This window comes from Equus przewalskii, chromosome 9 (assembly GCF_037783145.1).
Source record: "Equus przewalskii isolate Varuska chromosome 9, EquPr2, whole genome shotgun sequence".
NCBI lineage: Eukaryota > Metazoa > Chordata > Mammalia > Perissodactyla > Equidae > Equus > Equus przewalskii.
In genome coordinates, this window is record NC_091839.1 from 80772621 (window position 1) to 80798334 (window position 25714).

Here is a 25714-nt window from a genome sequence, read left to right on the forward strand (position 1 = left end):
TCATTTAGCCTCTGGAAAACTCCATTGTATACTCGTGAGAAAATAAAAGTAAAAATCATTAACTAAATCATTATGAAATCATTAGAATCATTACAATCTTATTATGAAAACAGACTGAATTCACAGACCCCCTAAAAGTGTCTTGGGACTCCCAGTAGACCCCACTTCATGCTTTGAGCACTGCTGATCAATTATTTGTATACCTACCTTTCCTCGAGGCTTCTCTGTAGCCTCCCTGACACTGAACAATGTAACTGTTTCCTATTTCCCTAACTGATGTGGAAGGTCCTCAAGGGTACAGCCTAAGAGTTATTCTCTCCATAATATATTCAAAGTATTTAAAAATGATTTTAAGATATATCTGTAAAATTGGCCTCAAAAAGAAAGTCAAATGTGATGCGAAACACAGAAAGTGAAAAGGTCTAGGAAAATAACCATTCTTACGTATCTATGCAATGTTTGGATAAATTAAGACTTTGGATAAATTGCATCTAGTAGTGGTCAGATATATAAAATGAACCACTCCACTCTTTATGGAAACAAGTAAGAGATTTACAAAACTGTATCAGCAATGTTTCTTGTCACTGCAAAATATGCTAAGCAAGTAAGAAAACTTTAGTAAAAGCTTAAATACCACTCAACTTGTGGCAGAAGAATATACACCTACATATCTCCATCAAAATGTGATTCAGGAAGAAGCCAGGCACTACAAAAAGTTTCATGAATCCACAAAAAAAAAAATCCATTTTTTAAATAATAAAATCCATTAGAAGACATACCTCTTACAGACATCAAAAATCTGCATTTTTTTACTGCTGCTATGGGCTGAACTGTGTTTCCTAAAATTCATCTGTTGAAGCCCCAACCCCAATACCTCGGAATGTAACAGTATTTGGAGAGGGGATCTTTAAAGAGCTGATTAAGTTAAAATGAGCTGGTCAGGGTGGGGCCATAGTCTAACAAGACTGGTGTCCTCATAAGAAGAGGGAGAAACCCCAGATACGACACTCACAGAGAAGAGACCAGACCAGGAGAAAGGCCTCAGAGTAAGCGAACCCTGCCAGCCATTAATCTTGGGACTTCCAGCCTCTAGAACTATGAGAAAATAAATTCCTGTTGTTTCAGCCTCCCAATCTGAGGTGTTTTTTACAGCAGCTCTAGCAAACTAATAAAACTGCCCAGGTGCCCAAAGAAATAACCTAGCATGGTGCTTTTTATGTCCACGTTAGGCGCCATTATTTGTCAAATGAATCAAAAGAAAGACCAGATTGTGATTAAAAAGAGGATAATTTGAGAGTTCTAAGTAGCAAGTTAGTCATCCTAGGACCTGCTGGAGTTTCAGAGGACGTAACTATCTAAGTGAAGCTGTGTGACCAGACGCCCCACCTGCCCCGGCAGCCGTCTCCACTTGACTTCTTCTTTTGAATCTTCTAATCCAGGTTCGGTGTCTACTGAGCTTGGCTCGTGGTGTCGTTCACAGTACACGGGTTTACCCTTTTCCTCCTGAAGTGCCATCATAGACCGGTAAGACGGCTTTATCTAGATACGTACAGAAAGTGAGAAAATTTACATATCATGTTAATCTTTTTTTCTTTCCCAGCATACATCATTTTAAAAATACTGAAACAAACAATACGGAAATGTTTTCAAAAGGTACTCTAGAAAAGATCCTACTTTTATTTGTACATTATTCTAAATAAAATGAAAGTTGCTTGAAATTACAGTCCTATAACCAAAAACCTTAAAAGTTGGAAGGAAAAAAACCCAGAACTCCAACAGTCACATGCAATGGTTTTAACAACTCCGTGTCGCAGCTTCCACCTCTGCACCAACACCTACCAGATGTTACATCACCAGTGTCTGGCTTTAAACTCACAAAACTGGCATCATAAAGACCTAAAGTTTTTTAAATCTTCCATTTCTTAGAAACAGATTTAATTTAACTTCATTGAAATCACTGCAAATCAACCCTGTGGTCACAGTTTAAATATCAACTACAGAATACACAACTGACCCAAATTGTCTCACAGCAAATAAGAAAAGCAGAGTTCCACATCATTTAGGACCAATTCATTGCCAGGATCATTTATAATTTTAATCTGTGGAAAACAGCCGTAGAAATATTATTTACTGATCATATGAATGATAGTGAAAAATATGCCTGTAAATCATGGGTCTGCAAACTACGGCCTGGGTCACATCTAGCCTGCTGTTTTCTAAATGAAGTTGCGCTGGGACACACCCACACTCACTCGCTCAGTTACCACCTACAGCTGTCTACACAGCCACTTTTGCATGCACAGGCAAAGCTGCGTGGTTGCCACAGAGACTGTAAGGCCTGCAGAGCCTAAAATGTGTCCCATCTGGTCTTTTATGGAAAATATTTGTCAACTCCTGCTTTAAATCATTCTTTTATCTTTAATTTTTAAAAACCAATATTATTTAAAAAAGATTTTTCCTAACACCGAAACTTACATTTAGTACTTAAAATTCATTTAAATATCTTTTAAGTATCAGCTATTACAGGCTTAATTCATAATCTCTGAAGGTACTTTTCTATTCTAGAAATCTATTAAAGTAATTCTAGACACTTTATCTTTTTAGAAATGGAAAATGTGTTACCATTCAATCTCAACAACAGAGTACATATATTTACATGTGCTGTTAACTTACACAGTCTGGAACTTTCAATCCTCTTACAGTTACATACAACGTTGAGGGATAACGATTTCTTGGACATTTTGACCACCATTCAAAAACCTCGACAACATCTGATTGAGATCGTGGCTTAGTAGGTGGGTAATACAGCTGCAGGCGAAGTTTTGAATTGATGTTTACATTCCCATTGGCTCCTAGAAGCTTAAAATAAGAATTCAAATAAAACGTTATCTTCACTGAAAATAAAGCAATGGTATATGGTCAAAAACTCATTTCTTTTTTCTTTTTTGGTGAGGAAGATTGGCCCTGAGCTCAATCTTCCTCTATTTTGTATGTGGGATGCCTCCACAGCATGGCTTGATGAGCAGTGTGCAGGTCTGCACCTGGGATCCAAACCCACGAACCCTGGGTCACCAAAGTGGAGCATGCGAACTTAACCACTATGCCACACGGTTGGCCCCCAAAAACTCATTTTAAGAAGATTATATGGCATGCTGAAATTCCCTAGACTTATAAAGCAAAGGAAAGAACACTGACACAGTTGGTTAAGCACAGTGCTGGACCATTTTGACAAAAAATAACCCAAATGACTTTTTAAATATTTTTTTGATAGCTGTCTTTTCACCCATACAAATTCATACTGTTGGTAAAGCATTTACATTACTGTGCCAGATGCTGTATAAAGGAGGTAATCAATATAAGTTTGTTTGAAATAATAATGATAAAGAATAAAATGCATATTATTTAAACACAAATTTTCCATTTTTTTAGCATCAATATTTTAAATGGTAAACTTCTATGGTGTTTTAATTTTTAAAAAGTCAAAATCACTTTCAAAGAGTAGTTAAACTCAAGTTTAACTTTCTAAGTTGCATCCATCAGTGACCAATGGCCATCGAGTGTGCTCCTTGCTTTCAGTCCCCACTCCACTTAAAGTTGTAGTCTAGTAGAAGAGGACCTCTTTTGAGTTGGTGAGATTATTTTTTTTCTCATAAGAATCGCCATTTATTTAGCTTAAACATAAGTTGTTTTAATAGTTTTTTTATTGAATAAACCTTTTTAAGAAGGAAGACTAAATATTAAAAAAAAGCCAGCACTGGCAACTTTTAAAAGCGTACAGTCTAATGCAGGAGACATATAAGCACAGAGAGCAATACCTTAGCCTTTACAAGGAGTGGAGGTGGGATCAGGGAGAATTCCTGATTGCCATCTCTGCCAGTGGCATAAGATGGATAAATACATACAAGTCCATATGACACTTAAAGGTAAAAATGCCATGAGGTACATTATTGTTTCCCAAAGGCAGTTTATAGTAAGCAGGGCAGGTCTGCAAAAACCCTAGCAGAAAAGGAACAACAGCAGTTTCTAACAAGACCACAGGATGGCAATGTTTCCTACGTGAAAGTGACCTTTCTGGGTTTTTTGTTTTTGCTCTACATCAGTATGAGAGGGGGTACAGAAGAAGGTATAACAGGTTATAAAGGAGACATCCTGGACCGCGTGATCCCGCAGCCCAGGCTAGAATCACCTCCTCACCACAGCCACCTGGCTGCCGTCCACAGTCAGACTGCAGCTTCTAAGGCCTCTCCAACCCTGACGTGGATGAGGTGCCTCACTGCGGTTTTCACAGCTCCACTCTAGCACACAGCCGTGCAGGTAATATGTTTACAGGGAAACCGAACTGGAGGGCAAGAACAATGTCTGATTTCTCTATGAATACCCTTTATTGAGCAGAGTGCCTGGCACGTCAGAAACAATAAATATTTGTTGAATGGATGGATGCACAAATGGAAAAGTTTTATAAGATAATACAAAATAGATTAACTACTCAAGATGTTTTATCTCTCAAATTTATGTTTGAAGGCAGAAATAAAAGAATCATAAAATTAAGATCTTCTTTTTTTCAACATCAATTTATTCATGTCTTTCCTCTCTGCATAAACATCCTAGTCAAAGACAGCATCATTTTACACCTAGACTACTGCAGGAATTTTCTACCTCAATCTTCCAGTACGTATGTGTGCACCCTCTGTAATCCATTCTCCACCCAGCAAAGTAATCTCTCTACAACATAAATCACATTATTTCAGGCTTTTGTTTAAAATCCCATAACGGCTTCCTGCTGCTCTTTAAAATTCTATAATGGCTTCCTGTTGCTGCAGTGGCCTAGACCTGGGGTAATCCAGACCTGTCTGCCTGAGTGTCTCTTCAGGCACCAGGCCCCTCACTCTCCATCTTCCACGCCCAGTGCCTTCTGTGGTCACCTGAGTACATACACCTGCTCTTTCCAACAGCAGGGTCTCTGCACGTCCCTTGTTCTCATCCAGAGCTCCCACTCCCCCACTGCCAACATTTAGCTAATGCTCAGGTGCAACGTCCCTTCCTGAGGAAACCTCTCCTTGGCCCCACAGGATGTTCCCATCACCCACCTCATACCCCCTCACAGTATTTATAAAAATCGTAATCAGTGATACACTGTATAATCAAGGTTTTATGTCTGTTTTGCTTGCTAGAATATGAAGTCCGTGAGGCCAAGGGGTGTCCTCTTTGTTCACTAACTAGAACAGTGGCTAGCCCACAGAAAGAGTTTAATACACATTTGTTGGGCTGAGTGAACGATGACAGGCTGTGCGTCTGTTTCAGTGCTCCATCCTCAGGGCCAAACAGTGTGCCTGGCATGCTCGGCCCCAGTCAACAGTCAGGAATCTGAGCAAGCATCACCTGCGCCTGAACAGAGAGCTCTGCCTCTGCAGTCTCACCTCAGGCCACAGCTCCTTCTAGGAAACCTAACTGACAGGGAAAGCAGCCAATCAAATCTGAAGGTTATTCTAGAGGTGTTTAAAACAGATGAAAAACATACCTTGAGAAATGCCCAGGCAATTTTCCGAAAGCCACATTCTTGGTTTTGAAATTCAGAATTATTCCTAATTTCATCCATGCTTAAGAAATCCAGAATCTGTAAATAAGTATAAAAAATGACTTCACAGAATACCATGCTACCTAAAATTTAAAATTTTCTAGTAATATATTATTAAAATTTTAAAAAATCATTTATATACTCAAAAATGTTTTCCTAAGAGGGAGGAAAAACATTTTTATCTCATTTCATTCACCTTTAAGTTAACTCATCCAGTTAGTAAGGGTCCATTTTTTGACCACTTTATCTTTTATTAATAACTCTTTTATTAGGATTTATTTCAAATCCAAGACAAAGAGTTAATTACCTCAAATATGGTCTAGGCACAAATACACCACGCACAGAATTCTGAAGCTCTGATCATTTTTTTAAAGTATGAGAGCAGACTTGAAAGGACTGTTTGTTTAAAAGACTCCTGGCCTCATCTCTGGGTCCTTCCTTGGGGCACCCTCCTGAAGCTGGAGATCTTCTCTTTGGATACACGCTATCATTAGGCTTCTCAAGAGGACTTCTCTCATATCTCCAGCCTGTCCAGGTGTCAAAGCTCGTGGATTGCAAGCAACCTGCCACAGTGACTGTCTGCCTTCTAGGTACTGTCAGAGCCTCTCACTCTGACCTTGCTGGTACTTATCAAAAGCTCAGCTGAGACAACAAATCTTTATGGAAGACTGCTTAAAAAATAACAGGGACTCCATCTATCCTCTCTTTTATACACTTAAATCTGTCTTCAGATGTAATACAAGCTCAATGGAAAAAACACTGACAATATAAGAAAAATATGTAACAAAGTAAAACAACTTGTAAGCCAAACCATAGATGATCAACATTAACATCTGGTTTATGTGTATCTAAACCTTTTTCTGTGAGTTCCTAAGTACATATGCTACTACAAAGCCAATGTTATTTTGCAAATTATTTTCATATAATATGTAGCGGATAGCTCTACAAGTCAATACATACATATGTATATCATCATGCTAATGGCTGTCTAGTGTTCTTCTGCATTATAAATATCATAAATTTAATAAAAACCGTCATTTACTTAACCAAACCACTTACTGATCAAAGAGATCTGTCCCCAAAAAACTTTTGCTATGTAAGCATGTTTAAATAAATATCCTTGCACACGCATCTTTGTGTACTTTCATTTTTCCCTAGAAGTGGAATGATGGTTTTAAAGAATTCTGAAAGATATTATCAAGTTGTCCTTAAAAACCCTCACAAAGTTGAAATCAAAAAGTAGTTCTGTAGACAGTAAACTTAAGAAGCAACGAAAAGTGTTATAATCCAATAATCTATCTTTCTTAAATCTTGTAATACTAAAATGAATATAAAAGAACATTGTAACACGACAAATTTCTATGATAGAGTTCCCTGAGATAGAAATTATATCCCTTTTTGAAAAAAACCACACGTTTATATAAGTCATACAATATAATCACAGATGTAAATTGTGAAATATTCCTATCGTAAGCACACATACATCATCTGAAAGTTAAAGATCATAAAACCCAGTAATTCTACAAAAATCAATCATTGGCTCTGGTCATGCCTTGCTGTTCCATGCTAAAATTCTGCATCTTGCTTAAACTGGAAGAAAGGCTTTCTCTACTTCCCTTTGCTTATGAAGAGATAACATGAAGTACAGGAAAGAATGTGGTATTTCAGGTTCAAACTATCTTCAAATACAAATTAGCTGGTCCTTCATGGCTTAACGATGGAGACACAATCTGAAAACTGCATCGTTAGGCTATTTCACCATTGTGTGAACACTATGGAGTGTCCTTACACAAACCTAGATGGTACAGTCTACTACACACCCAGGCTCTATGGTACTAATCTTACGGGACCACTGTCATATGTGCGGTCCATTGTTGACAGAAACGTTGTTATGCGGTGCATGACTATATTGAAAATTGGAGTAACTTTGGGGAAATCACTTTACACTCCAAACTTTGATTTCTTTTGTAGTAAAAGTTTAGAAAAATGAGTCAGCTCAAAGGCCATCTACTCCATAAAGCTTTCCCTGACTGCTCTGACCCTCTACAACTCGGAAGTTCTACTTCATTTTGGTTGTATATTACACTGCATTAGTCAAGTGATCTTTGCATGTTCATCTTTATTTCTCCAAGTAGTACACTAACTCTTATGTAGTCTAACACAGTTAAAGAGTTTACACTATGAAATGGGTTAAGGAGGGAGGACTGCATACACATAGATTAGATTCATCATTTCAGTTAATTTGTCACGGTGTTGTTGCAAGAAATGATACAGAGTAAACCAAATGGCCAACTACTTGCACTAGTAAATGCTCAGCAAATATGCGATGACTTGTCTCCCTCACTTGTGTCTCCACAGCATATTATGAACAGTAAATCCTAGGGATCCAAGTCTCACACTACTTTGTTGTACTACTGAATTAATAAAAAAACAATAGGTTGTGTTTGTGCTATCAAAATATTAACTAAAATTTGGTTTAAATTGCTCTATTCAATTCATACCTCAAAGAACAAGATGACTTTAGGGCTCTCATCAAAATCTCGAAGCAAATAGGGAAAGTTTTCATTAAATATAATTTGTTCTTCCCACTCTGGAAGTCTTGATTTTAACTGTTTAAAATCATATGGCTGGGTCATAATAGGAAGAATATAATCCACATTCTCTTTTTCATAGTAAGATGAAACAGGCCGTTCACTGTTCAAAAAAAGATACTGCCATTAACACAATTCTTTATGATAATTTTCAGAAGGTGAGAAAAAAAAATATAGTGTTCCAGGTGACGCAACCAGAAATAATGAATAACTGTGACACATAAGGAAAAATTATTTGGATTGTCCATCTAGAAAATTATAAATTTTATGAGACTTAAAGGTGGTAGTACCTTACTATCATCTTGCATTTACATACTATCAATTGGTTTCATGGAATTATTTTATTACAGAAATATAAATTGAGAAGTATGATTACACTTTGGCACAGGAACTCCTTCAGAATCTTAAATGAGTTTGTGAGAAAACAGCAAAGTAGATTTAAATAAGAAAATGAGCACAAGAGGATCATAACCCCTTCAACATATATATTTTCTTTGAATTCCCTAAGAAAACTGAATAAGTGAATGACTTTTTCAGTAATCTCTTCATGTTTCCATCCCTGCCATCTTTCCATGCAAATTTTTTTGAATTCTAGTATAATCATTTATTTTCCTGTACTTTTTTTTTTTTGGTGAGGAAGACTGTTACTAAGCTAACATCTGTGCCAATCTTCCTCTATTTTATGTGGGACAATTCCACAGTGCGGCTTGATGAGTCTGTGCCTGGGATGAGAACCCACAAACCCTGGGCCACTGAAGTGGACTGCATGAACTTAACTACTACGCCACTGGGCCAGCCTCTACTTTTTATGTGGGCCTTCAAGCATGTATTAGCCACAGAAGTAGTATTAGGAAAAAAATGAAATTGGAAACTCCCTTACTTCACCTGAGACCCATGTAACATATTAACTTCAAAAGAAAAATGAAGTTAGACAGCTAAAGCATTTCACCATTGTGTGAACATCATGGAGTGTGCAACATAAGATGATGTACAATGCAAGTTAAATGCCGTAATTAGTCATCAAGCTTGGCAGAAGCTCTCTCAATTCCCCTCCACTTAACGTGAACTGCCAGATTAAGAGATGTTCTCTGTTTCTTCCATAAAACATACTGATCAATATCAATGGTTAATGAACACCTACAACTAGTAAATTATTCTCCAATACAAAGCCATAACTCTATTCTCATTGACTTTCGATGGCAGAGAAGAGGACTTCTACCGGACGCAGTTTCAATTTCAAGGGTGTACTGTGCAATTAAAAAAATTACCTATCATCTTTCTTGACATAGTGACCAGTATTCTCATCAACCACATGAATTTTTACCATTGGGTGAGAAATCATAAAATCTGACTTAAGTCGATCTGTTCGGTGAATATAAACTCCCAGGACAAGGTCATCATCAAGCAAACATTTGGGATAAACGGGACTATCTCGGCTTGTTATTTCATGAACACCGTCACCATCAGTGTCTTCATTATCATCTGAAACTACATGCATGGAAGAAAATCAATGTTATAATTAACTGTTCCCATAACAGTATATTCAACAATATATGTTCAATTTACATATAACCTAATCTTTATGATCCATAATTATCTGTCTTTGTTAAGAAAGAAACTTCAAGGGAAAAGAAAGAAAAACACAGACAATAGCATACTACACTCTGAGAGTATAATATTGCATTGACTAATGCATCAAAATAGGATGAGGCATCTTTCCTTTTTTCCCTAACAAGGATCAACAACACAAAAAGAAAAAAATGAGAAACAAAACCAAAAAGTAATTTTATCCAGGTATTTTCTAAGTGGAATATACATCCCTCAATTCATTTATAAGTGTAACTTCTGCTTCTGGGTAGGATGCAGTAGAATGGAGCAGGTCAATGCTTCCGGTAACAACTTGTTAAAGCCAAAGAATTACAAAAACCTTATTTTTAAAGGCATCAGAAAAGCACAGAAACAATGTATAGTAGATGGAATAAAATTCCAGAGAGGGAGAATCATTCAGAGGAAAGCCGATGGACGGGCAGCTGTTTTAGTCTCTCGGGACATTTGCTGATTCAGGGTACAGACTGAGGATGAGGGTTTGGCCCAGGCAACGGGTCACTACTGGGAGAAAGAATAACCAGGAAAACTTTCAGTAGTTGCATGGGGCTAGCAATATAAAATTGGAGATTTGAGGAGCCTCAAACACATAGCCAATTTTCCTCACAAAACTGAATCCTGAGGCTATAGAAGAAGCTAAAGAGGCAGTGAAATCTCCCAGTCTTGTGGTTCTAGGAAACAATGACCTGCCAGGAGGGGGGGCCTGAAACAAAACAGGCAAAGATGAAGCCCCAGAGGGCCTGGTCAATTTATCCCTATAGCCACTTTTCACCTGGGGTCACTTACCAATCCTGGGCGCAGCTAGAGGCTGAGAATCCAGGCGTGGCCCCTGGCAGAAGGTCCCTACTGGGGGACAGAGAAACCAGCAGAGATTTTGGCGTTCACGCGGGGCTGGAGTGACAAAATTGGAGACTTGAGGGGCCTCAAACTCATGGCCAGTCTACCCCTCAAGACACTTGCCAAATTTTGAAGCTGCATGGGGCAGAAGGCTAAAGGACTAAGGTGCAAACCTCTGAAGGGCAACATTGAATCTCCCACAGTCTTTTACGGCTGAGAGGGAGATCCCTGCCAGGCTTTCAATTTGAAACACCTGGAGGGCCACATCCTAGGAATGGGGCAAATCAGAGAGAGAGTCTTACCAAACTACAATTAAGCCTTGACCCAGCTCAATTCCTGACTGGCTGAAATCAGCTATCCACCCTATCTGCCTAGGAGAAGAAAGAGGAAACCCTCTCTAGTGGAAGATCAAATCATCTGGAGCCTCTAGGATTCTATACACAATGTCCAGCATACAATAAAAAGTTTCTAGACATAAAAGAGGCAAGACTACATAACCAATAACCAAGAGAAAAAAACAGAAAACAGAAGCAGACCCACAGATGACCCAGATGGGAGTTAGCACACAAGTACTTTAAACAACTATGACTAATATACTCAAGAAAACAAAGGAAAAGATGGACAAAATAATCTTTAAAAATGGAGATTATCTACAGAGAATTGGAATCCATAAGGAACAAACAGGCATTCTAGAACTGAAAAATACCACTGAAATTAAGAACACAATAGATGTGTCTAATAGTATACCGAATGCAAAGGAAGACATGATTAGCGAACCAGAAGAAAGATCAATATCCCAAATGAAGCATAATGAGGAAAAAAAAAAAACCAAGGGGAGAAAAACATAAGAAACCTGTGGAAACATGCATAAGAAACCTATGTATACATGCAAAAGAACATATGTGAACTTATAACCTAGAAAAAGAGGAGAGAGTGGTGAAGAAGCCATGTGCGAAGAAATAATCACTAAGAATTTTCCACAGGTGATAAACCAATATCAACCAGTAAACCCTAAGCAGGGTAAATTCCAACAACACCATATTGAGGCACAGCATGATAAAACACTCAAACAAAGACAAAAGGAAAATCTAAAGGGTAGCGGGGGGGGGGGGGGTGCGGGAAGACACAATCCCTTCAAAGGGAGACAAATAAAACTGCATTTGGGAACATAAATGACGGAAGCCAGAGACAATGGTAAGATTTATTTAAAGCACTAAAAGAAAATAACTTGCAACCTAAAATCCATACTAACAAATGTGCTTTAAAATGAAGGTAAAGTAAAGGCATTTTAACAAAATCTGAGTGAATTAGTAGGCCTGTACTAAGAGAAATGCTAAACTGAGTTCAAGCAGATGAAAAATTAAAAAAAATGAAAATTCATTAAGGAAAAAGTAAATTGTGGAGTGATTAAATTAGTATCCACTGTACAAAATGGTAACTGTAATATCTATGAAGTTTAAAATATGTGTAGAACTAAAACACATAAGAACTTATAGGCAGGAGAGGGAGAGATGCAGAAAAAGTGCTGACAAAAGTCAAATGGAGTTAAACTAGTCTAATGTTCCAGCAGTGTGAGGGAAGTGTGTTTTGTTAGGGAGTTAATTTATATTAGACTATAAGAAGTCAGGAATAAACAATGTTCTCCAGGGTAATGACGAAAAAAACAGTAGAAGAATGTATAATTAACAAGTTAATAGAAGGAGCAAATTAAAAAAATAACTTGAATAATTCAAGAGAAGAAGAAAAAGGAGGATAAAACAGGTGTACCATACAGAAAACTAACAGACAGATGATAAATACAAGGACACAGAAAACTGCAAACAAGACCACTGGGGGGGGGGGGGGCAGCAGCACCTGACGTTTATTGAAGGCATTACTCCAAGAAGTTTGCAGCCTGGGGAACAAGACCCCACATGTCCTGGGGAGGGGGAAGGCAATGAAGAGACACTGCGGTCCAAGCAAAGGTGGTGCAAAGCAGACACAGGCAGGGGGCTGGGGGTGGGCAGGGAGAGGAAAGCAGTACTGCCAAGCCCTGCCTAGATGTGGGGACCAAGGACCAAGCACAGGTTTGAAGGCTACCCTTCCCCCACCATATTGGCACCACCTGAGGATGCACTGTGGATGATGATGGAGAAATGAGGATGGGGAAATGTATTATGCAAACTCAAACCACAAGCAGACTTGAAGGGAAAATGGATTACTAGAGATAAAGAAGGATATTACATAACCATTACCACAGACTGAATTCTCTGTCCCCTCCAAAATTCCTATGCTGAAATCCTCACCTCCAATGTGATAGTAATAATGGGTGGGGCCTTCGGGAGGTGATTAGGTCATGCGGGTGAAGCCCTCATGAATGTGATTAGTGCCCTGATAAGAGAGACCCCAGAGAGCTCCCTCACCCCTTCTGTCACGTGTGGACACAGGGAGAAGACGTCAGTCTGCACCCAAGAAGTGAGCCCTCACCAGACACAGGATGCACAGGAGCCTCGATCTTGGGCTCACCAGCCTCCAGAACTGTGAGAAATGTTTATCGTTTAACCCATCCAGTCTACGGTATTGTGTTATAGCAGCCCAAACGGACTAAGACAATGATAAAATTGTCGGTTTCACAGGAATATATAACAAGCCTAAACACGCATATACTCAATAAGATAACTTCAAAATACATAAAGAAAAAAACTGACAGAAGTAAAAAGAAAAACAGAGAAACCAAAAATATTAGTGGGAATTTTAATACTCATTTCAATAACTGATAGACTAAGCAGACTGAAAAAAAAAAATCAGTAAGATGAGCTAAACACATAAACGTGATCTTACTGACACACACAGGACACCACATCCAACAACATCAGAATTCACATTCCTTTCAGCACACATGGAATATTTACCACAGTGACCATAAGCTGGTCATAAAGAAAGCCTTGATCAATTCGAAAGATTGAAATAGTTCACAGTATGTGCTCTGACAACGGAAGATAGAAACCAAAACAAAAAAAATAAGTAGAAATTTACCTGCTGCCTAAAACTAACCAATACACTTCTAAATAATGCATGATCAATTAAAATGGAAATTAGAAAATATTTTTACTGAATGATAATGAAGACACAGCCTATCAAAAATTTGTGGAATGCAGCTAAGGTAGTGCTTAGATGGAAATTTAAAGTCTTGAAAGCATTTAAAGGAAGACAGACTGGAATCTTATAGAATCCATCTGATAAAGCTAGACATGAACAGCAAATCAAACCCACAGAAAGTAGAAAGAAGGAAATAATATAAATAGGAGAAATGAGTAAAATAGTACACAAATGTACAACAGATAAAATCGAAGCTAAAAGCTGGTTCTTTGAAAAGACTCATAAATTGAAAATCCTGAGACTGATCAAGAAATGAAGAGAAAACTAATTACCAATACCAAGGGGCACCCTTTCAGATACTAGAGACATACAAAATTTTAAAATTTGAATTAAATGGATAAATTCCTCAAAAAATAGTCTATTAAAGCTGACAGAAGAAACAGAAAATATGAAGTCTGCTATTTATTAAAGAAACTCAATTTGATTTAAAATTTTTCCCACAAAGAAAACCTCGGCCTAAAAAGTTTCATCAGTAAATTCTTCAAAACATTGAAAGAAATAACATCAATTTATACAAATACTTCCAGAGAACTGAAAAAGATGAAACATTTCCCAACTCTTTTTGAGATCACCAAAATATTGACATCAAAAACCTGAGTATTCCAGGAAGGGAAAAGTACAAACCAGTCACTCTCATAACCACAGATACAAAAATCCTAAACAAAGCATGAGCAAATTAAATCCAGTAACAGATTAAAAAAAAAAAAAGAGCTAACACATCACAACCCCGTGAGTCCTCCCACTCCTGTCAGGAACACAAAGATGGCTTAATATTCATATAACAACCACGTTAACAGAAAAAATGGTGAAAATGTATACTATCATGTTGACAGATGCAGAAAAGGCACCTGATAAAATTCAATATCTATTCATGATAAAAAAAAAAAGTTAGCCAATTAGGAACAGAAAGTAACTCGCTAATCTGATAAAGGGTATTTACAAAAAACTTACAGCAAGCATCACATTCAATGGTGAAATAACAGAAGCTTTCCCCTGAGGTTGGTACAAAAGAAACATACCTGTTACGGTCACTCCTATTTAACACTATAATGGAAGTCCTAGCCAGCATATCAAGGCAAGAAAAAGAAACAAGACATAAGGACTGAAAAAGACACAATAAAACTATCATTATTAACAAACGGTATGATTATGGATGTAGAAAATTGAACATATACGGATAAACTCTTAGAAATAATAAATGAATTTAGCAAGAACACTGGATACAACATTAAAAATTTTTTACATCAATTACAATTCTACATATATACCAGCAACAAAAAAATAGAAAATTCAAAAAAACGCCATTTCCAAAAGTATTAAGAAACATCAAATACTTAGGAATTAATCTAAGGAGAGACGCTGCTGAAATTTACAACATTGCCAAGCTAAATCGAAGATGTAAATAAATGGAGGTGCATACCAAGTTCATGGATGGCAAGAATCAATACTTTGCAAAGATGGCAGGTCTATTTACAGAGTTGTTAAATTGTGAATTTCTTTAGATTCGCCCAATCTGGATCAAAATCACAGTGGGGGGCAGTTGGGGGGGGGGTGGAAGAATTGAGAAACTGCTTCTAGAATTCACATGGAAATGCAAAGGTTAAAGAAGAGCCCAGGCAATGCTGAAGAAGAACACTAGAGTAGAAGCATCACTAAACAGCAAGACCCATAATAAAGCCACAGAAATTACAAGGTGGTGCTGGTGCATTCTGTCTAACGTACCAGAACAGAGACTCCTGAAACTGACCCATTTACACAGTCATCCTATTTATGATAAAAGTGACCCTGCAATACAGAGAAAGAGATGCTCTCTTCATAAATGGTACTAGGTCAATTACATATTCACACGGGGAGAAAAATGGGGCTTGACCACTACCGCTCACCATGTACAAAAGCAATTCCAGATGAAGTGCGGATCTAAACATGAAAAGTGAGACCAGGAACTTAGAAAATAATGTACAGAAAAACATCTTGAAGACTTGGGGAAGATTTCTTAAACAAATCACAGAAAGTACTTAACATAAAAGGAAAAAAATGGATAAATTGGGCTACACAAAATTTAAACATGCTATTTTTTGAAAGACATCAATAAGAGAAAAATAATGAAACCCAAAGTGGGAAGATATTTGCAATATGTATGTGTATGTGTATATGCATTTAAATCTGAGAAAAGACTGCTATCTAGATATACAAAATATTCTCACAATTAGAAAAACATACACAATTTTCCACTTCTTAAAAAAACACTTGACCAAACTTACAAATGAAGAAATCCTAATAGCCAATAAACATGAAGAAGATGCTCAATTCACTAGTTATGGAATCAAAGTCAAAATGAAATATCACTAAACACTTCTGAGAATGACTAAAACTTTAAAATACAGACAATATAAACATTAGTGAAGATATAGAGCAACGGAAGCTCTCAAATACTGCTGGTATCAATTGGTAAACAAAGTCTGAAAAACAGGGGGCACCTATCAAGGTGAAAAATATACATAATCTATGACATAGCAACTTTACTACTAAGAAAACGCTCAACAAAAATGTATACAACGTTCATGAAAGGACGTGACTAGAATGTTCATTATAGCTTTATTTGTAATCGCTTCACACTAGAAACAACTCAGATGTCTATCAACAGAAGAGGGAAATGAATTGTGGTATATTCGCACAATGGATATCCATACAATACAAAAACAGAACTCATAATGAATAAGCTCAACTGCATGCTACAACAAATCTCACAAAAATAATTTTGAGCAAAAAAGAGCACAGTATTTAAGATTCTATCTATATTAAAGTAGAAAAACAGGCAAAAATAAACCATGTGTTAGATGTCAAGGTAGTGTTTACTCCTTTAGCTCAACAAACTGGAAGGGGACTTGAGGGGGCTAATGATGTTGTTTCTTGATTTGGATGATGATTTTATAGGCACGTTAAGTTCCATAAATTCTAAAATTGCCTACTTTAGTCCCAAGTTTGGGCCAATTAAATAGAAATTGAAAAGAAAAAAAAGGATGTAAGCAGGAAAAAGGCAAGAATAATAAAAAAGAAAAAGAAAAGAAATGAGTAAAGGGCAAGATAGAAGGCCAGAGGGAAAAAGACTAGTGGGGAGGAGGAGAGGAGCTGAAGGAGGCTGAGGAACTGGGAAGATACCACGTTCGACAGAGGGAGGTGGTCTTAACATCTGAAACGTTTACTGGCTGTTGGCCATTTATAGCTTTCAGTAACTGAGTCTAAATTATTTAGGGGCTCTAAACTCAATGGCATAAATAATAAAACTTCCATGCCACAACAGCAACTACAAAGGTAATGTCATTCTAGAGTTCACTTAAACTCAAGAAACAGAGATGACTCAAGTAATACTAACTCATCATAGAGACTCAGAGTTACAAATAAATGAATGTTTTAATCTAGATGAATCCAAGCACAAGTACCAAGTATTCTAGATTGGATTAGATAATTTTTTTCCACTATATCCTTTGGGATGAGATTTTATTTAGTTTTAAGGGTTAAAAGTCTTAGAATCAAGTTATTTCTACCAAGGCACACATGTTTCATTTAATCTGGATAACAAACCTGTTTTAGCCTTCTTTTTCTTTTTTTTTGGTTTGGATTTTGTGTCATCTTGCATGCTGTCTTCTACATTTTGTCCCACTGAGTTTATTTCATCGTCTTGATGAGAATCTGAAGTAACTGCTCCAACTGGAGATTCCTTTCTTGGTTCACCTTCAACTGCGTCATCAGAGATGGGCAATGTACTGCAGACATAACCCAAGTACAAAACATTACAAATATATTATTATTATTCATGATGCAGCAAAATGAACAGTAAATAGACAGGCAAACATAATCCGAAAATCGGTACGATTTCCTGCTGGGAGATTCACATATTTCCTTATGCACTAAAACGGTTAGCTGAGGCTAAGTATTACGGGTTTTATACTTGGTGATGAGTTATATACCCCGTGAGCCAAATTAAACTGAGCTGTAAACTCCAGGGAAAAATGAAACTGTGTTTTATGAGCAATGGGTCTGTTTTTACATAGGATTGATCAAAGCTTCCTTGCCCTGCTGCCAAGCAAATGATTGATGAACAAATTTCTAAATTACTCTAAAAGCAAAAAAAGTGCTCTAAGCTTGTTCTGTTTTCAAGAGGCTTCTGATAGTCAATCTTCGCTTGCATTTAAAAATTAAGCATTTGTGTTCCAGTGGCTAGTGTGCCACTACATTTTCAGAAGGCTAATATTAAAATTAAAATCTGCATCACAGGAACTAATAAATGGTAAGGTGCAGTAGCCCAGTAGCACACTGAGCTGTAGACAGACACCAGCCTGTTAAGGTTTGTTTGCAATTTATCAAGTAAAAAAATCGCATCTAAATAATAAAAAATTGATTTCCAATATATTTAGTCATATTTCAAAAAATAAAGGGTAAGAAGTAAAAAGATTAAAGAAATATTTCAAATTAGTCATTCCAGAAGCCAAGCTACTTTATCACATCACCAAACACTATTATTTAAAGAGAACAACTACTCTTTGCATGTTACTGTCATGTAAGGCATGGTTTTATTTAAAATTCATAAGCTAACCTTAGTTAACAGTAAGTATGGCTTACTAGTTCGTGATAGATATTGTAGCTATGAGAAAGGAGCTTTATGATATGCTGTGCTGAGCAGCCTCTCAGATGGCCCCCAGTGACTCCTGCCTCCTGACATTCCTATCTTTGTGTAATGCCCTCCTATGTGGGCTGGACATAGTGACTGAGTACTAACAGACAGAAAATGACAAAAGTAATGGATGCCACTTCTAAGATTAGGTTCCAAACAGACTGTGACTTCTGCCTCTCTGTCTGTCTCTTTTTGTCTCTGCATCTCTCCCTCTCTCTAGGAGCCCCTGCTCTGGGGAAGCAAGTGGCCATGTTGTGAGTAGACCACAGGGAGATGTTCATCTGGAAAGGAAGTGATGTCTCTTGCCAAAAGCCAGTCAAGATCTGAGACTTGCCAAGAGTCACGAGTGCGCTTAGAAGGTTATCTTCCAAACCCTCCAACAGCTACGTCACGTGGCAGATCCTCTCCCAGACAAGCCTTGAGATGACTGCAGCCCCGGCTGATATTCTGACCGTAGCCTGCGAAAGACCCTGAGTCACAGGCATAGTTAAGCCATGCCCAGATTCCTGATTCACAGAAACCGTCAGACAATAAATGTTTGTTGTCTTAAGCTGCTAAATTCCAGGGTAAATTTTTTATGCAGCAACAGATAACTAATACACATACTAACATGTGGCTGTAGCAACTCTATGCGCCATCTCTCTGTTATCACTAGGATGTCTACCTTTTGATAAGTGGGGAATTATTTTTAGATGAGGACATTAGGGGAAATTGCCCCTGAATGCAAAGTATGGTCAAATACAGAATGTTCCCACCTCAAGTTGTTTAAATGTGGACTGCAGAAAACAAAGTTAATTATGGTAGTTAAGACATTTTCTATCTTGTTTTCCCCAAGGACAGACACAGAAATACGAATATACTCACAGAAGCTCACATTGCATACGCAAGCATATACATATAAGCATGTGTACAGAAGACGACTTAGACCACCACCAAATTGTTCACAGTGATTATCTTTCAATGGCTGATTTTGATTTTCTTCTTTGTATCTGTATGTTCTACAGTGAACTATGTTATTCATATAATAATGGAAAAATGCTATATACATATATCAAAACAGGCATGTATAACTCAAAAAAGGGGGAGTAATGAGGTTTCTATTATTTAATACGCAGATGTCAGTGAGGAGATAAGAGCAGAGACTCTGGAGCAAGGGTGCCAAGGTTCTGGCTCAGCTTCTGACTGGTTCTGGGACCTAAACCCTACAGTTTGCTCATCTGCAAAACAGGATGATAATATTACTATTCTTCACGGAGTTGTTATAATGAAAAAACAAGCTAACTCTTGTAAAGCATTTAGCACATGGTAAGGTGCTAAGTAAAGGTTAGCTTTTATTGTACCGGCAACATGTCCAAATGAAAGATTAAGAATTTTCTTTGTGAAACTACAGATTTCACCCAAAAGCTGAAAATAACGGAGTGTTTTTCTAAGAGGACATCTTATATTTATCAATGTAAAGCACCTTGTTTCAGCTTTAGACAGGACTGGGACTTTCTTTTTTTTCTTTTTTCTTTTTTCACTGCTCAACTTGTCGTCATGCAATGAAGTATCTGAGGGAAAGTAAGTCAGCTGCTCTTTGAGTTTCTTCCTTATTTTCTTCTTAATCTCCTTCGCCATTTCTTCAGCCACCTGGAGCTGGTACACCTGCATCAGTTCTTCCTCACTGGCCTTGGCACTGTCCTGTTGAGTGACACCCGGCTGTGACTTCACTCGTGCTTTCTGAGGTGTAGAATCCCCCTTCTTCTCAGGAGTTTCCATTTCCACTTCTGGCGCAGTCACCTGGAGCACTGTTTTTAGAACCTTTTTACTTGCCTTTTCTTGCTTGTCTTCCTCTACACTAACATCCTCTGGATTTTCAGGTGTTGACTGTGGATTCCTTAGTTTGTTTTTAGTGACTCGCATGCTCTTCTCTGGGTCAAACGTGTCAGTAGCACTTAAACCATCACTTTTAGTTTCTGTAATTTTCTGAGGACTGCTTCCAACAGCGTCAAGCTAGGAAAAGAAGACAGAATCACAAAGTCTGAGCCCAGCACAGTTTAGTCACATACAGACAAAGCACAGCGACCAGTGCTCAGCAGTGTGTGACATCAGGAAGGTTACTTCATTTTTTCTTGAACATAGAGATACATTCTGGATCATCTGATGAGCACCTCCCTACTTCATTCTCCAAGCATGAGATCAGTAACCTCTAAAAGTAACTTCAGATTAAATGAGCTTATTAATTAACACAGAGAAAAGTACTTAATGACTTTCCAGAAGTGAATTAATTGCTCAAAACTCAAATGTTATTTTCCCCTTGGGAAGAATGATCCATACCCTAAGAAATATTTGAGAAATTGCTAAAGAGGCACTGAATTAAAGCATTTCACATTCTCCAACAGAAAACACACACAGGTCATTTATCTTGCTTCATAATTACATTCTAAAACCAAAATATACAGTTCTAGGATTACTCTGCAATTACTCCAAATGCATCACTGAAAATGCTGCCAAGTATTAGATATAACGAAGTTAAACGATACAACAGACTAAGCAAACACCTGTGACCCTTTCTCCAATCAAAATTACTTTAAAATTAGACATATTTTTAATAGAAAAAAAGCCTAGTGATCAGAAAGGAATGTTACTAGTAATAAAATAAATATTTAAAAAAATTCCCAAACGATAAAAAATAAGGGAAAATCAAGTCTATTACCAAACTACCAGAGAAAACCACAGGCCAGAGGAAACACTTCTCCAGAGGAAGAGGTGGTTCTGGAGAAGCTGTAAGCTCAGGGCCAAGTAATGCAAGAATAGGGAGGGGATGACCTGAGGATGACCAACTGAGGAAGTGGGAAGGACAGCTCTGGTCCCTACCTCCGTCTGTGTTAGTGACATCATGTGTTAGATGGCAGCACTGAGAGCATGGAGCAGCTGGGTATAGAGAGAGGGCAGCACTCAGAGGAGAGAGCAGCTGGGTACAGAGAGAGGGCGGCACTCAGAGGAGAGAGCAGCTGGGCACAGAGAGAGGGCAGCACTCACAGGAGAGAGCAGCTGGGCACAGAGAGAGGGCAGCACTCACAGGAGAGAGCAGCTGGGCACAGAGAGAGGGCAGCACTCAGAGGAGAGAGCAGCTGGGCACAGAGAGAGGGCAGCACTCAGAGGAGAGAGCAGCTGGGTACAGAGAAAGGGCAGCACTCAGAGGAGAGAGCAGCTAGGTTTAGAGAAAGAGGGCAGCAGTCTCCAGGTAAGCTCAACCCTCACCACCAGCAGAAGCAGATTATGTTGAAAGCAATCAACAGGAGAAGAGATTCTCAAATAGCTAACCAGACAACTAAAAACTAACAAACACTGAAGGGAAGCTGCACAATGAAGGAAAAGACACCAAATCCAATAAAACAGAACAATTAACAATGAAGGAAAATGATAGGATCACCACAATAAGAATTTACAATGTTATCAAGAAAGAAATTCAAAAGCATATTGGATGGAAAAAAGCAACTGCACAAGTCAGGAGTAAAATTTTGAGCAAGGAAAATAAAGCTTAGGAGATGTGCTGAAAAACAGATTGGATGACACCAAAGTGCTCCAAGATGGAAGCCACTATCAAAATGAGGAATTCTCCCAGAAATGAGCTTACCAATGAAGACTGAAGCTCAATTTTTGAAAATCCCCATGTTAAAGTAGTTAGAAAATATCTAATATATGTTAAAAGATCTAAAAATGCTTAAAAAAAAACTAGTATTCCAATATATATCTAATAATTTACCATCCCCAACACTCTTTCGCTTACCTAAAAGATATTTCCAAATTCTATTCTTCAAGGATAAACTATGAAGCCTTATCCTCAAAAAAATCTTCCCTAAAAACAAACCTTATAAAAATAACTTCTCTTAAAAAAAATAAGTTTAGCGGCCGGCCCCGCGGCCAAGTGGTTAAGTTTGAGTGCTGCACTTCAGCAGCCTGGGGTTTCGCTGGTTCGGATCCTGGGTGCTGACATGGCACTGCTCATCAGGCCATGCTGATGCAGGGTCCCACGTACCACAACTACAAGCACCCACAACTAAAATATACAACTATGTACTGGGGGGATTCAGGGAGAAAAAGCAGGAAGAAAAAGAAAAAAAAGAAGAAGACTGGCAACAGTTGTTAGCTCAGGTGCCAACCTTTAAAAAAAAAGTTTATTTTCACCTGTTCTGTTTCTAAAAGCAACACACGCTTAACTGAAAAGTTAGAAAACAAAACATTAAAAATACAGAAAATACTTAAAGAGAAAAAGAGGACACAAAGCTCAACTCTGGCTGCCTCACACAAGGAAAATCACGGCTAATCTGTTCAGAGACTTATTTTTGACTTCTCTCTATGAATACAGTCATACCTAATAACCTTGAATATCCATTATGTTAAAACGCAAATTTTAACACCCGTACATTTTTCTTTCTACTTTCTCAGTGAGTACCAGAAATGCAGTGGCAATATATACAAAATGCGAGGCCACTCCTGAAGGAAATAATGGAAAAAAGATAACAAAAAATTAGAAATAGTAGAATTATGGTTTAGAAGAAAAGATTTTAAAAATGAAACCCTGGGAAAGCCAATCAGGTGAGGCTCAGTTTTTTATTTACTCTCTTCCACTGATCTGTCAACGTTTGGACTAATAACATCATTTTAATTTTATAATATGACTTTACATTTGTTATTTATGCTTCTGTTTTATTCAATTAATTTTTTAAAACTACTGTAATAAATAATTCTATGGAATCCCATATATTCCATACCATTGTATTGATATTTCTTTACTTTTTAAACATCCTGTTTTTGTGGTTTTGATTTCCTTTTTCTCATTTTATGCTTTATGGGATAGTTATTAAATTTCTAAGTAGTTTATAAATTTTAAACTTTTATTATTAATTTCTAGATTTGTTGTACTATAGTAAAAGAAAAGGTCTACCTCTATGGAATTTACTATTTCATGGATTAGATTTTGACTGAATTTTGAAGTGTCTCAAATACACTTGTTCATGTTCTATTATACCTCTGCCCATCCTTTTATCTTTACTTTCTGTGCATCATTTAGGTTTTTGCTTTAGTTTGTCTGTTTTTAAAATCAGCTTGAGATGCAATTTATATACAATAAAATTCACTAATTTATATGTATAATTAAACGAATTCTGGCTAATGCTTAAGGACATGTAACCACCAGCATCCTCAGGATGTTAAACATTCCTGTCACCCGACGTGTTCTTCCACAAAGACCACCCCTAACACTCCACGCTGTGGCTCCACTCAACCACTGATCTGCTTTCTGTCCCTATAATTTTGTCTTGTCTAGAATTTCATACAAAAGGCATCATACTGTCTAGACTTTTCTGTCTGGTTTCATTCATGCAGCATGAAGCTTTGGGATTCATCCACATTGTTGCATTTATGGTAGTTTATTCCTTTTTATTGCTGAGCGGTATTCCACTGTATGGATAAACACTACATTTTATTTCTCCATACACCAATTAGTGGACATGTGAGTTATTTCCAGTCTTGAACTGTTATATGTTTTCATTTCTCATGAGTAAATACCCATACATGGAATTGTTGTGCTATATGGTAAGTAAACGATTAACTTCTTAAATAACTGCCAAACTGCTTCCCAAAGTGGCTGTACCTTCTGCATGCCCAAATGTATAAGAGTTCCAGTTAGCTAACATCCTTGTCAGCACTCAGCATTGTCAATTTCCATTTTTTAGCTGTTCTAATGGGTGTGTAATAGTATCTCATTACTGTTTTAAATTGCATTTCCCTAATTACTAATGACATTGAGAATATTTACATGTGCTTATTTGCTATCTGTATCTCTTCGTTGGTTAAGTGGTTAAATCTTCAACTCATTTTCATTGGGTTATTTTCACACAACTGAGTTCTAAGAGTTCTTAAAATGTTCTAGATACACTTTATCAGAAAGTGTGTTGCAAATATTTTCTCTCAACCTAAAGCTTTTCTTTTCATTTGCTTAGCAATGTTTTGAATTTGCACAAAGCCAAATTTATCCCTTTTGTCTCTTATGGTTCATGCTTTTGTATCCTGAGAAATTTATTCATAACTCAAGGTTACAAAGGTTTCATCTCGTTCGGCTATCAATAATGAGCACTGGTTCTCCTTACTAAGAGTCATGTATTTGCCCACTCTCCCACTGGCATAACAGGGAATTAGTACTGCACAGTTGTCATGAACACAAGCTCTTGAGTCAGAAGGACCTGGATGCACTACTTATTAGCATAGGATCCTGGGTAAGTTTTTTAATCTCTGAGCCTCAGTTCTCCAACTTATACTAATTTTATAGATTCTTGTGAGCATTAGGTAAGTCAACGCATGTAAAGAACTTAGCATATTGCCTGGCATGTAGTAGATACAGACAAACATTAGTTGAAGAAAAGCTTGGCACCATTATTTATGATTCATGTCTTATTCTATTTACTAAAACTTCAAGAATATTAGTTAAGGTGAAAAGAGATCTTCCTTTATGGGTCCTGATTTTAAAGGAAGTACCTATAGGTGAGGTGTACCTATAGGTCATTCATGGACTACTCTCCCTTCTCAAAGGGGGCCATGGAAAACTACTGAAATCATATGCAACATGTCATATACGTACCTGAGGGTACATAATTGTCACCTACATGAACACCAAATTTTTTTTTTAAATCATTGTCTTGTTTCTAAGTAAAATATGACGGCTTTTCTCCCTTATTTTTATATGATCACATGATTTTTATTCAACTTATTTGTACTCACTTATTGATACTGACTGATACCCAATTATTAAGCTGTTCTTGAGTTCCTAGGAAGAACTCTATCTGACTGAGACAGAGTATTCTTTCAACACACGATTACATTCAATTTGCTCATATTTTATTTAGGTCTTTTTGTTCTTTCAATATATACTCCTAATTGATACAACTCTAAGTTTCTTTTTAGAACTCTGTCTACATTTTTGCAAACTTTTATTTTTAAACTTTATGTCATTTTGTTTGATGGGTTAATGTTGCAAGTGGAATACCTGATATTTTAAAAATCTATTTAGAATCTGCTTTTTAAAATAGGAAGTTTAAACCATTTACGTTTATCGTCATGACTAAGACTCTATTCTTATTTAAATTTTTTATTTCATTATTTTTGTTCCTTTTTAAAAAAAATATCTAGGGGCTAAGCCAGTGGTGCAGCAGTTAAGTTCACACATGCCACTTGGGCAGCCCAGGGTTTGCAGGTTCAGATCCCAGGTGTGGACATACACACCAACTGGCAAGCCATGCTGTGGCAGGTGTCCGA

The 25714-nt window shown here is 37.3% G+C and overlaps 1 protein-coding gene across 48 annotated transcripts in view; it reads right to left on the bottom strand.

Moving 5' to 3' along the window:
- Positions 1–25714, bottom strand: part of AHI1 (Abelson helper integration site 1) — a 180137-nt gene that overhangs the window by 143391 nt on the left and 11032 nt on the right. For 21 of the 48 annotated variants that reach the window (XR_011522165.1, XR_011522166.1, XR_011522164.1 and 18 more), the window contains 8 exons: positions 19881–20410; positions 17329–17510; positions 10558–10662; positions 9435–9654; positions 8077–8269; positions 5519–5614; positions 2674–2859; positions 1387–1539 (listed from right to left, as the gene is read on the bottom strand). Coding sequence is in view for 39 of the 48 variants with exons in the window: in XM_070557266.1 (XP_070413367.1) it covers positions 1387–1539; positions 2674–2859; positions 5519–5614; positions 8077–8269; positions 9435–9654; positions 10558–10662; positions 17329–17510; positions 19881–20410 (1665 nt within the window). In the remaining 9 variants the exon portion in view is untranslated. The remainder of the gene's footprint in view (positions 1–1386; positions 1540–2673; positions 2860–5518; positions 5615–8076; positions 8270–9434; positions 9655–10557; positions 10663–17328; positions 17511–19880; positions 20411–25714) is intronic. The other 27 variants (XR_011522167.1, XR_011522170.1, XR_011522169.1 and 24 more) reach the window with 2 other exon arrangements.